A 16,399-nucleotide genomic window follows, 5' to 3' on the forward strand; every position below is an offset into this window, starting at 1 on the left:
TTTGCACACTAGTCGAACTGAACAGGCAAATGAAGTAGTGTCGACTTATTGTAACTGTGTGAGATATTATAAGACGTTTGTATCGGGGGAATTTGGGGGAGTTTTGTGCACTAAAAGCCTTGCTTGGGTTCGTATCATCATAACCGGTAGTATACAACGTAGTATAACAGCTTGTGTTTACTGAAGCTAAAAATGTTATTCCCCTTTCATTTTCCACATACAGGACATACATGTTCCACTATGAAACAGCAGCACTTTGCCTGATTTTATAACAAGCTTCACATGATTGAGTTGGTTGGCATACAGTATTACTACCCCCCCCCCTTCACACACACACACACACACACACACACAATACACAATACCTGCCAGATACTAAAGGCGGTTAGGTCACTTGGTTCAAAGCTTGATTTTGCTCATCATTATGTTGGCTTGAAAGAGCCAACATACTGTTTTTCTTTATAAGCTTATTATTCTTCTTCTTAGCGAATTAATTTCTAAAATTATTGCAGCCTAAACCATAAGAGCGACATGCACCAAACTCGGCACGTTTGTTGGGCCTGGTCTGGAGAAGTGTGCTATTACTTTTCTAAGGAATCGGAATTCCCGGAAACATATCAAAATCATATCAAAACCCTCAGCACAATGAAGGGAACTTTGTGACTTGTGTCGGGTGACGTCACGTACGTGCCACGCCCCCAAAATAAGCAGAATTGCAAAATTGCTCCAACATACACATGTGACATTTCAAAATGTTCAGCCCAATGAGGGGAACTTCGTGACGTGTGTTCTGGTGACGTATCCACCCGCCTCCAAAAGTTTTGGCATACTATCGATCCACTCGCATCCAGATGAAACAGGAACCTATCTGTCTGCACTTCACCAAATATACTGCCATCCAATCTCTCCACCCGTCTCCAAAAAGCATCGGAAATTACAACTACTTGCTTCATCAAGCCAACATCAAAGTTTGTCGCAACAAACTTTACAAATCTAGTTTGATATTACATTTGATATCTCTTTCATACCACAGACAGTTCTGTTTAATCATCAATTCTGCTTAGTCAGTGGGTGTTGATTAATTTTCTATAACAGCAGCTCTGAGAGTAGTTACAGCTATAATTGGAATTTTGTGTCACATATACACATAGACATACATTCACACACACCAACAATGGCATATCTAGTGGACTGGATTTTGAGTTTGAGCCCCCTGAAATATTATAGTTCTAAATGATTTTCCTGAATACTCAGCATTCATAGAGTACAGATAAACATACACTGATCAGGCATTACATTATAAGCACTGACAAGGGAAGTGAATAACTCCTCATATTAGGTAGCATGTGAACATTTTGTCCTCAAAATTGATGTGTTAGAAACTGGAAAAATGGACAAGCCTAAGGATTTTGCGAGTTTGACAAAGGACAAATTGTGATGGCTAGACAACTGGATCAGAGCATCTCCAAAACTGCAGCTCTTGTGGGGTGTTCCTGGTCTGTAGTGGTCAGTATCTATCAAAAGTATCCTGTAAGTCCATGGAGACCCCACCTTGCAACTTACAGGACTTAAAGGATCTGCTGCTAACATCTTGGTGTCAGATACCACAGCACACCTCCAGGGATCTACAGTAGTGGAGCCTGTGCCTTGATGGGTCAGGGCTGTTTGGCAGCAAATAGGAGACCAACACAGTATTAGGCAGGTGGTCATAAAGTTATGCCTGATAATTGTATAAACCTCTTACAAAATCTTTATATAGAAGTTAGTTCTGGTTCAGAAATCTAATCTAAACTTATATGTAATAATTTTAATATACACTGTGTATATCACTTTTCTCGTTTGTGTTCCACTTCTTAGTATACTATACTTCTTACAATAGTGACATAAAAGCAATATCACACACACAATCATGTTATACTAAATATAGCACAACCTTGATAACCCACTGTATTTGCTATGTGTGATGATATAAAGTTGAACTGCACTATTGCCAATGCTACATGTAATTTTAACACAATTACTACATTATTCACTATTTTTATGATTTTTACAAGAATTGCTCTGTATGTATTGATCTAAACCACACAAGACGTCAAGCTTTCATTTTTTAAGCGTATTTTATCGGCTTCCAGCTACTATTGTGAGAAACAGCATTGGCCAAATGTAACTCATGCATTTTCACCATTTGTGATAGGAAACTAGACTGTGAGAATAACAATATTGGGAAGACAGCCTGTGATGTACAGGAGGTTTTCTGGTGGTGAAAAAGAATATCAGATCAGATTTCCTAAGCTAAAATGTAATTTGCGGTGGCACGGTGGCTTAGTTAGCACATTTGTCTCACACCTCCAGCATCCTGGGTTCGAGTCTTGCTCCTGCTGTGTGGTGTTTGCATGTTCTCCCCGTGCTTGCTGGTTCAAAGACATGCTTCTAGGCTGATTGGAGTGATCTTATCCAGAGCGACGTACAAAAGTGCTTCTATCAATTAATATATTAACACTGGTTCAATAGGTTACAGACTTGGAATACAATTAGCCTAAAACTGAGTTGTTGGGTTTTTTTTTTTTATAAACATATAACAATACATAAAAGCAGGGAAAAATAAGAGCTCGATTAAATGCTTCAGGAAAAGGTAGGTCTTCAGATCTTCAGGTCTTCAATTTTTACTCCAAAACAATGAGCTCTGTATAGTCCTCGCCAGCTCCTGAGAGGTCCTGGGGTGGAACAACAATGCAGACATACACACCACTATCACCCAATTCAGTCTGAGCAATATTGAGGTCGGCATCTGAAAAAAAAAGAAAGCCATGATTTAGTGGACATGCATTATTATGCCTCTGAATGTATTTGGATAATTAGCATTTCAAGTAGCGCTTATTTATTGACTTTATATTAAAGCTAGCTCTAATGGCAATTTGTAAAGCACATTAATATTATACTGCTTTTTTTTTACATTAATCATGTAGCCTTTGCACATTTTCTTAATTTCCATATGCCTTTGTAAACTAAAGTTCATTACAGTGACAATGGCTCTGTTAGAAGTAAAGTACTTCCTCTGAAGCTCCAAATCATAATCATTGTCTCTTACTATTAATGATGCTGATCTTGCGGCCCTGGTATTCTGTTCCCAGCGTGACCGAATTCTGCTTAGAAGCCACAATACGTACAGTCCTTGATTGGTCTGAGCATTCAATGTTGGGGTTGTAGTTGGGGTTGGCCTGGGCAATGGCATTTTCCGCACTGCCTGGGTTTAGGGCAGCTTGGATTGGATCTCTGCAGAAGGACTTGTACTTCCAGGTGACAATAGGAGGCACTGTGGCTGTGGTTGTGAAATTGCATCTAAGAGTGACTGGCTGGAACAGCATGACCACATAGCGTTTCACTGGGCAGACAACATTGACCCCCGTGGAGAAGCCTGTAAGAAAAGAGGAGGTTAGTCTGTGATGGTTCATAATGTATGGCAAATCCAGTAGTATAACCTTAATTGTGTAGGAAATGTTTTTGTCCTGCTGTACTAATCTGTTATGGTCTCAATGTAGCAATCCTAGGATTAAGGCCTTAAGCACCCATTCTCATTCGTACAGCACAATTATTCAATGTGATACCACAAGTGAATCATTTCAGGAAGAAAAAAAAAGAAACGCTGCAATCAGAAAACACTCAGGTGTGAAGTGGTACAGCGGGGAACTTTAAGGCAGAGTTAAAAAGGGTACATAATCTGAAATGATCAATTATAAGCATATACAGCAAGCCAAAAGTATTTTCATTTTGAATAGGAATATTACCAACTACACCAAGGGTGATTTCCTTTAGTTTAAGTACATATGAAGTAAGATGTATTAAGGCGATCACTAATAATTAGAGACTCAATTAACATTTATATACACGTCGGCCTTATAAATATTGTAGACGTGTGATTTTGTGTATATTTTGAGTGCTTACTGATCAAAAAGTCAAAAAGTTCAGTCCTAAAATATCCTACGCATTAAAAGAAAAAGAAATACAGTAAGTTAATAAGTCTCAAAAATGCAATAAATAGGTTATTTGTAAGCACTGAATAAACAATGTGCTTGGCTTATTTCTAGAAATTCACTGCATGCCACAGACTGTCAAAATGACCTCGTCAGTTGGCTATAAGAGTTCAAAACAATAGTAAAAAGATGGAAATGAAGGAAGAAAATAAAGAAGTAAAAAGAAGAAAAGCTAGACATATGGAGACAATCTGAATATTGTGAAATACCCGTACCTGTTACCACCATAAGGATGATAAGGATCACAAATAAGCGCATTTTCGGAATACGCTCTTTTTAAAACTAGGCTAATAATATACTTAAAACTGACTTAAAATAAACTATCGCTAATAACAAACTCAACACAACATCTGTGAAAACCTATGTCCGTCTTGCTGTCTGTACTTGTTTTCCCTCACACAGGTGAAGGAGGAAGGGCGACTGTACCAAGACCGATTCTACCGAAACTCACAAGGGTTCCCTGCAAAAAAAATTTCATTTGTATCGCTGAATTAGTGTTATATGAAACGCGCTTTTCATTGTATAACGTCTTTAAAAGGAATTTAAATAGTAAACTTTTTATTTGTTTCGATGTAGATTTGGTGCGTATTACGTTTCACGGTCCACTGGCTACGCCCGGTATTCCTCAAAATGTGTGATAAATGGTTTTGTCCTGGTACACAAACGATAAGATGGATAAACATTGCTTGAAAAGAACAAAGTGAGCATAACTGATAAAATCTACTTCCAAATTTGCACACTAGTCGAACTGAACAGGCAAATGAAGTAGTGTCGACTTATTGTAACTGTGTGAGATATTATAAGACGTTTGTATCGGGGGAATTTGGGGGAGTTTTGTGCACTAAAAGCCTTGCTTAGGTTAGTATCATCATAACCGGTAGTATACAACGTAGTATAACAGCTTGTGTTTACTGAAGCCATAAATGTTATTCCCCTTTCATTTTCCACATACAGGACATACATGTTCCACTATGAAACAGCAGCACTTTGCCTGATTTTATATCAAGCTTCACATGATTGAGTTGGTTGGCATACAGTATTACTACTACCCCCCCCTTTCTCTCTCACACACACACACACACACACACACACAATACCTGCCAGATACTAAAGGCGGTTAGATCACTTGGTTCAAAGCTTGATTTTGCTCATCATTTGATATTACATTTGATATCTCTTTCATACCACAGACAGTTCTGTTTAATCATCAATTCTGCTTAGTCAGTGGGTGTTGATTAATTTTCTATAACAGCAGCTCTGAGAGTAGTTACAGCAATAATTGGATTTTTGTGTCACATATACACATAGACATACATTCACACACACCAACAATGGCATATCTAGTGGACTGGATTTTGAGTTTGAGCCCCCTGAAATATTATAGTTCTAAATGATTTTCCTGAATACTCAGCATTCATACAGTACAGATAAATATACACCGATCAGGCATTACATTATAAGCACTGACAAGGGAAGTGAATAACATTGATTATCTTCTCATCATGGCACCTGTTAGTGGGTGGGATATATTAGGTAGCAAGGGTACCTATTTTTCCTCAAAGTTGATGTGTTAGAAACAGGAAAAATGGGCAAACGTAAGGATTTGAGTGAGTTTGACAAGGACCAAATTGTGATGGCTAGACGACTGGATCAGAGCATCTCCAAAACTGCAGCTCTTGTGGGGTGTTCCTGGTCTGCAGTGGTCAGTATCTATCAAAAGTATCCTTTAAGTCCATGGAGACCCCACCTTGCAGCTTACAGGACTTAAAGGATCTGCTGCTAACATCTTGGTGTCAGATACCACAGCACACCTCCAGGGATCTAGTGGAGCCTGTGCCTCGACAGGTCAGGGCTGTTTGGCAGCAAATAGGGGACCAACACAGTATTAGGCAGGTGGTCATAAAGTTATGCCTGATAATTGTATAAACCTCTTACAAAATCTTTATATAGCAGTGTGGAGTTGTAGACTTTGACAGGACTTTGGTCCAGGTTAGAAATGCCACACTCTAGCCTGCTGATCATACCATCTTTTCTGTGCTGCTTGGGCTTCTTGAAGATTCTCCTTGGCTTGGTCTCTATATTTCTCCAGCCGGTCCCTCATCTCCAGGATGAACTTTACAATGCTTCTCTCTTCTGACTCTGCTGGGGCCTTCGTCCAAGCCCTTTTCAGAATATCCAAGGGTCCTTGAACTGGCCAACCATACATAAGCTCAAAGGGCGAAAACCCAGTGGAAGCCTGAGGAACCTCCCTGTACGCAAACATAAGAAAGGGCAGCCATTTGTCCCAGTCACGGCCAGTGTCAGAGACGAACTTTCGCAACATACCTTTTAACGTCCGATTGAATCTCTCCAACAATCCATCTGTCTGAGGGTGATATGGACTGGTCCTCAGTGACGTAATGCCCAATTGTCTGTGGAATTGACTCATCAGGCGGGAAGTGAAGTTCGTTCCATGATCTGTGAGGATCTCATCTGGAATGCCTACCTTGGAAAAGAGTTGAATAAGAGCTTGTATGACCTTTGGTGTGGTGATACTGCGAAGTGGGAGGCCTCTGGGTAGCGTGTAGCATAGTCACAAATGACTAGGATGTACCTGTATTCTGCGCTGCTCTTTTCCAGTGGTCATACAATATCCATGGCGATACGGTGGAAAGGGGTGGATATAATAGGTAATGGATATAACGGTGCTTTACCCACTTGCCATGGACCTCAAGCCCTCCTGTGGAGGATTTGGGGACTGGAGTACCCAAGTATTTCAATAAATGACGCTGTCACCATGTCTTTCTTGGGCCTTTGACCCCGTCCTGCAACAGACTACTATCCAAGTCTGGCAGAGGCTGCAGGCCAACCTTGGCTTGAGCCCTTGTCATTACAGGAAATGAACAGATTGGTGACATGGCATTCATAATATCAGTGCCCTGATCTCCCTTTTCATTAATCAGTTCATGTAGGACTGAGAGATCTCTCCCCAAAATCATGTCTGCTGGTAGTGTTGGTACTACTGCTACATTCAACAAATACATTTGTTCCTGCACCCCCACTAACACTTCAGCCCTGGCATACCTCTTTATATCCCCATGTACACATTGTACCCCAGTGACATTAGTATAATCAACCTTAGAGGCATGGCATGATTTAATCAATGAAAGTGCACTCCTAGTATCCAACAAGGCCTTCAACACTTGTCCATTCACTGTAATGTCCAAAAACATACTACATTGCCCCCCTCTCTCAACTGAGTCACTTCCAGTATCACTTTCTCTAGGAGCATAACAAAACCCTGTCAGCTTTGACTTACGTGCAGGGCACACTGATGCTTTGTGTCCCACCTGCTGACATGAGAAGCAAATCAGTTTCTGGTGAGTTACAGTCTTCAGGTCATGTGTAGCCTCCCGCTGTTGCTCACTAATGTGTGATGTATACCATTACTGGTACTGCTTTACCTTTAACTGGTTTGGTGCACAGGCCTGAGCAATGGGCGTTCATATGGTGCTGAGCTAGTTTTGCCGCTGCCAGACACAATCCCGGTTCATGCTCTTTGACCCAGGTACGACTGTCATAAGGTAATACTCGCAGCAGCTGTACCAAAATAACTAGCTCTCCAATCTCCTCCTTGGAGTGTAAATCAGGACATACCCAGCACTGATAAAGGTTTTGTGGGCGATGGTAAGTTTCTATCGGTGACTCATTCGCTGGCACTGTCAAAGCCCGGAACCGCTGGTGGTAAGTCTCCTTAGAGATGTTGAATTTTTGCAGCAATGCGTCCTTCAGATGATCATAGTTTTCGGCAAGGTTATCATCCATGGCTAGATATGCTTCCAGCGCTTGCCCAGTCAGTAATGGCACAAGTCGGCAGCTCCATTCTTCCCGTGGCCACTGCCACTGCTCAGGGAGGCCCTGGAGTTGGAAGTTCCATCTGCATGCTTCCACTATCACTCAGGGTTGCCAGTGAAGATCTACCTGGGTGCTGGATAGACTCCCTGAGTTCCTGTAACTCTTGCAGGTACCTCTCCTCCCTTGCTTGCTGTGCATCAAGGAATTCCCTCATCAGGATCGCCATAGCCCCGCTGGATGAGGTGGAAGCCCTGCTGGTCCATGGTAAGCCAGGTATTCTTGACGCTCTAGGGGGCTCCACTAACCTGACTTCTGCTCCCTCTGATGACACACTGTCCCAGGCCTCCCCCTCCTCCTTGGCATCATGCTTCGCTTGGGACCTCAGCCCCGGCCTTTTCCCCTTTGGTGCTTTTTTCCGGGTAGCCATCCCACTTCTGACACCACATGTGGAGTTGTAGACTTTGACAGGACCCAACTGGGTTCCCTGGGCCTACTAGGCAGGCTAGGATTCCCCCCCAAAAAATGATGGCTCACCCATATATACTCTCCAGAGTATGATGTGGTTTTATTTACAATGCACCAGAAGAAAAAAAAAAACAAGATCCAATCCAGCAGTGAGGATATTTACAATGTCCAGACTCAGAAAAAAATATCCAATCAACAATACACAAACAAACAAACAAAACAACAAAAACACAAAAAACTTTTGTGTTTCAAAAATGAATACAAGTATCCTTTTTCCTTTTAACACACAGCCCCGACTGCATGCTTACTTAATTAGAGCAAAACTCAACGAGAGAAGAAAAATCAAACCAAACCGTCATGCCACGCTATCTGGAGTCTGGCTACTTATTTAATGGCCAAGCTCCACCCCCTATCTTGGGACATTACCATTACCAGGAAATTCTTACCTATTTTCATCTCGGAATTCCCATTTAATTCCTCCATCTGATGTCAACCAAACCTAATATAAATCACTTTAAATAAAAAATGAACCATAAACATAAGTGTTTTCCTATAGTGGTAAACCAGCGCAAATCTTCTTATTTCCTGGTACCTCTCAGGAATAAAAATTAAAGAAATAAATACCCATGGTTTGACTGAGTTCCGGTTTCAGTAAGCCATCGCGGCACCATATGTGACATCATATCTAGTAGCCCTTGATGCGCTCGTGCTAGCCGGCTTTACTCCGGTCATCCCCACCACAAAACAATCGGCAAAACTAAAACCCAATATGAATGTATAATATGTCCGAATAAATTCATAGCGCACCATGTGATATATGGATAAATGTCCCAGAAGCAGTTAGTTCTGGTTCACAAATCTAATCTAAACTTATATGTAATAATTTTAATATATTTAGCCACACTGTGTATATCACTTTTCTCGTTTGTGTTCCACTTCTTAGTATACTATACTTCTTACAATATGCGCTCTAATTCATCCCAAAGGTGTTCTCTGGGGTTGAGGTCAGGACTCTGTGCAGGCCAGTCAATTTCCTCCACACCAAACTCGCTCATCTACGTCTTTATGGACCTTGCTTTGTGCACTGGTGTGCAGTCATGTTGAAACAGGAAGTGGTCATCCCCAAACTGTTCCCACAAAGTTCAGAGCATGAAATTGTCCAAAATGTCTTCAAACGACGTCTGAAGACCTACCTTTTCCTGAAGCACTTAATCGAGCTCTTATTTTTCCCTGTTTTTATGTATTGTTATATGTTTATAAAAATCAGGTTGAGGTCAGAACTCTGTGAAGTTCCTCCACACTCATCCATCGTCTTGGTATGCTGAAGCATTAAGAACTGGAACTAAGGGGCCAAGCCCCTTAGGTGTGTCTCAAAACATTTGGCAATATAGACTATAAAATAAATGAAGACAGTCACTAGTCCTAATGCTGTCAGGCATCCACCAAAAATACATGAGTGGGTCAGGCTTATCAATTTAACTGAACAGACCACACAGGTCTGCTCTGCTATGGCAGAAAGAAAAAGAAGCATGGCTCAATTTTCAGTCCAGTAAACAATAATGAGACAAAATATTAAGAACTGATGACTTTTCTTTGTAAAGTATCACCACACTGGTGTCGCATCGAATGACTCGAAAACGTGTGAAACATAAACGTGCCTTGCGCGAGATCACGCTTACGTACAGCGCGCGTGCGCACGGGTCTGCGCATGCGCGTTTAATCTTCACTCGTCAACTGCTTCCCCAGTGTTGTCGTTACAGTGGGATTAGGACAAGCAGAGAAAAGCCGTGTGTCGGGAAATATCAGGAAGAGGAGGAACTGTAAACGAAGGTAAGTACAGGATCGAGGAGGTCTTGTTGATTTCTGTTGACTGGCTCTAATCTACATTTTGTACACGATGTTTTCTTCCTCCGTCTTTTATTAATGGTTGAATGACGACGTGACGCAAATAATGTCAAGTCCAAAACAAAGCATAAGGGTAGCTCGACTAACAGATATGATCAGACTAACACCATAAAGGATGATTAGTGAATATCTGTATGATTATTATTTATTTTCTGTTATAAAGTACAACATGTCCTTATTGACGTAAGAGCCTAAAACACCCCCAGCCTCATGTCAGCTCTGCTACACTGTTTCTGTTCAGCTTTAAGCCTGTATTTCACTGTCATTTCAAGGTATTGTTCATATTCGCTTTGGATTACATTTATACTAAATCCCCCCTCTAAATTAAAACCCTTTTCCCGTCGATTTATGACCTGAATTATTATATAACACATACACCGACCAGGCATAACATTATGACCACCTGCCTAATATTGTGTTGGTCCCCCTTTTGCTGCCAGAACAGCCCTGACCCATCCTGCACTGTGTATTCTGACGCCTTTCTATCAGAACCAGCATAAACCTCTTCAGCAGTTTGAGCAGCAGTAGCTCATCTGTTGGATCGGATCACACGGTCCAGCCTTCGTTCCCCACGTGCATCAGTGAGCCTTGGCCGTCCATGACCCTGTCGCCGGTTCACCACTGTTCCTTCCTTGGACCACTTTTGATAGATACTGACCACTGCAGACCGGGAACACCCCACAAGAGCTGCAGTTTTGGAGATGCTCTGATCCAGTCGTCTAGCCATCACAATTTGTTCCTTGTCAAACTCGCTCAAATCCTTACGCTTGTCCATTTTTCCTGCTTCTAACACATCAACTTTGAGGACATAATGTTCACTTGCTGCCTAATATATCCCACCCACTAACAGGTACCATGATGAGGAGATCATCAGTGTTATTCACTTCACCTGACAGTGCTTATAATGTTATGGCTGATCAGTGTATAACTTATGTAACCAAAGATATTGTCTGAAAAGTTATCCCATACCCATTTACGTGATCATTTCTGCATGTATGAATATCTGTATGTATATTTTAAGTCACACTTTCATAACTAAGGTCAATAAGGAAAAGGTTGAGTTTTTTTTTTGCTGCTTTGTTGTTACCATTATCATATTTTGCACGTTTAGTTCTATCTTTAGCCCGGAAACTTGAATATACTGTAGCATGCCTTTAAGAAATAATTGAAGTTATATAATGGAAGCAGTAAGGCATACCTCTGAAAGCTAATGGTACAACGCATACACCTTCACAGGTAAAACATACATACTCAACTGTGACATGAATAAATACAAATAACAAATCTAATAAATCTAAAGAAATAAAATACCAGACTCCATCATTTTTGTCACATATACATATGGGCAGAAGCTAGGTTTGTGTTAAAAATCAGTTGTGCATGTGATATGTGTTTTCTGATCTAAAAATGATGCTGTCGTTCATTTTATGTTATTATACAGATATTAAATGATGTCCTTTGCTCCAATAGTCTTCTCTCTCTTTCTCACTTAAATGCAGCCATGGGCAAGTCTATTTTCTCGTTGCCAAAAGACAAAAGCGAGGGCAAGGAGAAACTGACATCTGATGATCCTGACTCTGAACCTGTAGAGGAGGATAAGAATGAAATTTCACAGTTCCCCTATGTTGAGTTCACAGGCAGGGACAGTGTCACTTGTCCCAGTTGCCAAGGAACAGGAAGAATACCAAGAGGTAAAAATGATTAGTTATTTATCCCCCTCAATCATCTCAGGTTTAAGTAGCTAGCAGTGCTTAGTTTAGTGTGTTGCCTATTTATTATGCATTATTATGTTGTATTAGAGTTTGGAACTGGAGGAGTGTAAAGACATTTAAAAAGATATGTCTAGCACCAATTTTCATTAATCAGCAGCCAATCTGTCAACAGTGAAAAAAGATCTCACACTGTCAGACCAAAGTAGTGCCAAAGTTTGCTTTGGATCTCTAGTTTCTCAAGTGTCACTTAACACTCCTCTGGTTTCAAGCTTTCAGTATGGTGCACTGTAACTGTAGTCCATAAAACTCATAAGCATGGCTTGGGGCAAACACTGAGGGTTTAACATAAGCAAATGATGTGCTTTCTTTCCTGCACAGAACAAGAAAACCAGCTCGTTGCCCTGATACCATACAGTGACCAAAGACTGAGGCCGAGACGAACGTATGTTTCATCAGGACACTACACAGATCTGTTACCTGTCAGCTTAAATGAAAGACTCATTGATGCACATTCACGTTCAAGATAATTTATTAAAATGTATTACTATGTATTGCTAGATTTATGACTATTTATTACCATGTCATATACATATATCCTACCAACTCATTAACCCTTCCTGTACATTCATGCTGTGACTGGTTTTAAGAGATATCTCTGATCAAATCTGTGTGTTTTACAGTAAGCTGTATGTGAGCTTGTCAGTGATGCTGTGCCTCCTGCTTTCTGGCTTGGCCGTGTTTTTCCTCTTCCCCCGCACCATTGATGTCGCCTACATGGGTGTGAAATCTACATCTGTCACATTTGATGCACAGCAACGAATCGTCTATCTCAACATAACAGTGAGATCTTTTGCGTTTTTCTGTTTTATTGATGGCTTTGGTCAAGTGTTTAGTAGCTGAAGCTGTATTATATTGCTTAATATGCATGTGAAAGACAAATGGGTAGCAATTTTAAAGGATTCATAATTTGGCATTTCATTACATATTTACAGGATAATATGAATTGTAAAGTTTAGGTTATTTATGGGAGGTATTTGCCAGTATTTGCAGGATACAATAAAATGTCAGTGTTAATATTAATTAATAAGTAAATAATATACAATGGCATAATATTAACTTTTTTAATCCTTCATGAATGCTGCTTTGTGTGATGTTAATCAGGGTCTTCTGAAAGTATTCTACAGGGCCATTATTCGCATACATTTATTGTAGCTACTCAAATGTCACATGAATTGAAGCAAGCCTAAATATTCAGATAATTGTGGTTTAATCAAATGCATGCTTGTCAACATCTCATCATCAAAATGCAGTTGAGGGAATATCTTTTGGAAGAATGATGTTCACTGCACAAGTAGACTTTTAGAATGATCGGCATAATACATTAGAACTGCTCTGGTGGCTTGTAACACCTTAATTACACATCTTGTATTATCTGCCCATTTTATTGCCCTTTATTATTTGTTTCCTGTCTGATGATTTGTTTTTCTATGGTTTGAGGTTTAATGTGAAGATAAGGAGTGTCATTTCAAGCTGTGTAGAATTAATGAAGTTACGTTTTGTCTCATTTCAGAACACTTTGAACATCACTAATAACAACTACTATCCGGTACAAGTGGCAAACATCACAGCGCAGGTGCAGTTCTATAAAACAGTGATCGGAAAATCACACGTGAGCAATCTGACCAGCGTAATGCCCCTGGATATGCAGCAGGTGCGTACATTCGTTTACACCAGGTTTACTTTCACATCCACATGCAAATAGGACCAAACCTCAGAGAGTGCTACATGCTCTATAGACTGGTGTTTAACCGTTGAAAATGTAGCTCACTGGAGCTTGAGGGGTTTGAGTGTTCACACAGCTCAAAACGCAATTGATAAATGTTGTAATATGTAAAGGGTTAACTTATATGTTAATTTTAGAATCCTAATAAGTAGTATCTTGTTAGTCAGTTGTTCATCTTTAAATCATATATACGAGGTGGGAAAACAGTAAGCTGCGTAAGTGTGATATACTGTTTTAAATGCGTTTTCTCCTTTTTCACTTCATTTAAATAGACCTTTTTTTGTGGATACATGCAAAAGAGGAACATATGATGCAGAATGCCAGTCTGGAGCAGCTGACCGGTCTTCTGACTTAGACATTAAATTGCCCATGTAACTCATTGCTCTAGGTTATGGGTGATTGTTCTCTGCCTTTGGCTAAAGTGATTGTGTCCTGCTGCCTGTTAGTCATTAGTTTACTTTAAGGAGTGCCTTTCCATGTTGTTTTTAGCGCCTGTTTAAAGTGAGTCATCAACTCCACCATATATCCAAGATAACAAAAGACCTAGCAATGAGTTGTTCTGCTGAGCGTACAGAAATAACTACACGGTACTGAAAATAGTGTATTCTGACATGTACTTCCTCACTGAGTGGTTTTACATTTTAAGTACTAAAAGACTAAAAGTACTTTCCTTCAACTCTTGACTATCTAATCAGATGGCTCAATGCTGTGTAAATACCGTAAGCACTGTTAACAGCCTGGTATCGACTGTGCCTGTTCCTGTTTAGGTCGATTTCCCTGTTTCCACAGTCATAGCCAATGAGATGAGCTACATCTAGTAAGTACTCTGAGTTTGGACATATGCTTAACTACTAAAGCACATGCAGCATTCATTAACGGGTTTGTGTGTGTGTGTGTGTCTTTGTCTTTCAGTGACTTTTGTACCATGCAGGCTATAAAAGTGCACAACATTGTGGTCATCATACAGTAAGTTTGTTAATATATTGCTATAATATAGTGCAGTGTAACTGCCCAGAGATAACCACTGGTCATCAGCGATCTTTATACCACATTGTCCAACTACAAGGCAGATCACATGTTTATATTAACGTGCATATGCCAATATAATATTCATTTCTATAGTAACAAATTGCACAGGGAAATATATCAGACATGCTACATGAATGGATTAAAATTAATATTTTGAAGTTTTCTGGAAGGAGGCATTTACATTAATATAATGAAAAATGACAAACTGCATTTGTTTTTTATAAACTTGAAAAAGAGTGTCTGGTAAGGAAATGATCATTAATATAGCTATTAGAATGTAAGAAACAGCAGGAATGCACTTGGAATCCACTCAAGGATGTTCCACAACAACAAATGTAACTATAAATGGATAAACAGTTTGCCTTACTTTAATTAATGAAAAATGATAAGAGGAATAAAACACGTAGGGATGTGCCGTTTAGTCTTAAGATAATCACAGCATATAACAAGAAGTCACAGTTTTCATCTATATGATGGCATTATATTTATGGCATCCTAAAGGCCATAAAGATCAGTGTTGAGTGAGAGTTTTTAATTAGCAATTTCTACCATATTGTGTTAACCTTTGTGCTGCAATGCTTTTTCGGAGACTCCGTCATTTCATTCCTTCACCTTGTGCTGTGGTCTGTGTATTTCAGGATGACCGTCACCACCGTGTACTTCGGGCATGCTGAGCAGGTCTCTCAGGAGAATTACCTGTACGTGGACTGTGGCTCAAACACTACCAGTCTCAATGGACACATGACAGTGATACAGTGACACGTTACACCTTGATATTTAGCCGCAGCGTGTACTGTGTCCACGCGGAGCGTCTCAATGATACGTTTTAACTGCTGTGCATGTACAGGACCAGGGTGAAGCTTCAGCCAGAATGCTCTCAGACTCCTCTGTGGATGACTTTTGTAGATAGATGTACAGGTAAAAAGTTGTTTTGACATGACTGCAGTGACTGACTGGTCCTCTGTGGTTTGAGATGTAGAAGGAACACACTACACATTAGCGTCACTCTCTACTACTTATTGACTGCACTCACATAAGCTGCGTTCTCTTGGTTTTATATGAACCACTTACCTTTTTTTCCCATTCACTATTTATTCTATTTACATTCAGAGCAGTAGGTATGGAGGGAATATTATTTGCAGGATAGATGGACATATGAAATCTAAGCTACCTTTTTATACCTTGTATTTTACAAGTATTTATTTAAATGAAAAATCTGAAATTTAAGAATAATTATCGTCAGTGATATGGGGGTAGTGAGTTGAGTGGGTGTGGCGGGGTGTCTGTTTGATACACAAACTACATGTCAAATGATATAAAGATATTATAATGAGGTGCTGTAAATGTTAATTATTGAAATGTGCAGTTATTATGTGAAGCTAGGCTATTTAGGTTTTTAAATAATCAGTAAGGCTATATTTTATTTTACCACTGTAACAGAAATCTAAATCTAAAAAACAGTAGAGCTTCACAAATTTTGATTGAAAGATGAACCAAGACTTTTCCAAGACGTGAGTTATTTTTTTTCTGTTTGATTTGATGTAACATTAAAAGATTGTTGTAACTGATCGTTTTTTGAGACGGTGCTCAGATTATTTGACCATTTGCCTTTTTTCAGACTTTCCAAATTATATTAGAAA

General features: G+C 39.8%; 2 protein-coding genes across 2 annotated transcripts; one reads left to right on the plus strand and one right to left on the minus strand.

The window, feature by feature from the left end:
* Window positions 1-1,099: 1,099 nt before the first annotated feature.
* Window positions 1,100-4,438, minus strand: LOC131368085 (lipolysis-stimulated lipoprotein receptor-like). The gene is made up of 3 exons (XM_058413936.1): window positions 4,247-4,438; window positions 3,089-3,415; window positions 1,100-2,788 (listed from the first exon to the last, which is right to left on the minus strand). The coding sequence occupies exons 1-3, from the start codon at window positions 4,287-4,289 to the stop codon at window positions 2,664-2,666; spliced, it is 495 nt and encodes a 164-aa protein (XP_058269919.1). The 5' UTR covers window positions 4,290-4,438; the 3' UTR covers window positions 1,100-2,663.
* Window positions 4,439-10,006: 5,568 nt separating this feature from the next.
* Window positions 10,007-16,328, plus strand: tmem106ba (transmembrane protein 106Ba). Its single transcript, XM_058413934.1, has 8 exons — window positions 10,007-10,160; window positions 11,735-11,926; window positions 12,326-12,389; window positions 12,628-12,787; window positions 13,518-13,658; window positions 14,498-14,547; window positions 14,643-14,696; window positions 15,398-16,328. Exons 2-8 carry the CDS (start codon window positions 11,737-11,739, stop codon window positions 15,516-15,518), a joined length of 780 nt encoding a protein of 259 aa, XP_058269917.1. The 5' UTR covers window positions 10,007-10,160; window positions 11,735-11,736; the 3' UTR covers window positions 15,519-16,328.
* The last annotated feature ends 71 nt before the right edge of the window (window positions 16,329-16,399 follow it).

This window comes from Hemibagrus wyckioides, linkage group LG17, assembly GCF_019097595.1.
Source record: "Hemibagrus wyckioides isolate EC202008001 linkage group LG17, SWU_Hwy_1.0, whole genome shotgun sequence".
Classification (NCBI taxonomy): domain Eukaryota; kingdom Metazoa; phylum Chordata; class Actinopteri; order Siluriformes; family Bagridae; genus Hemibagrus; species Hemibagrus wyckioides.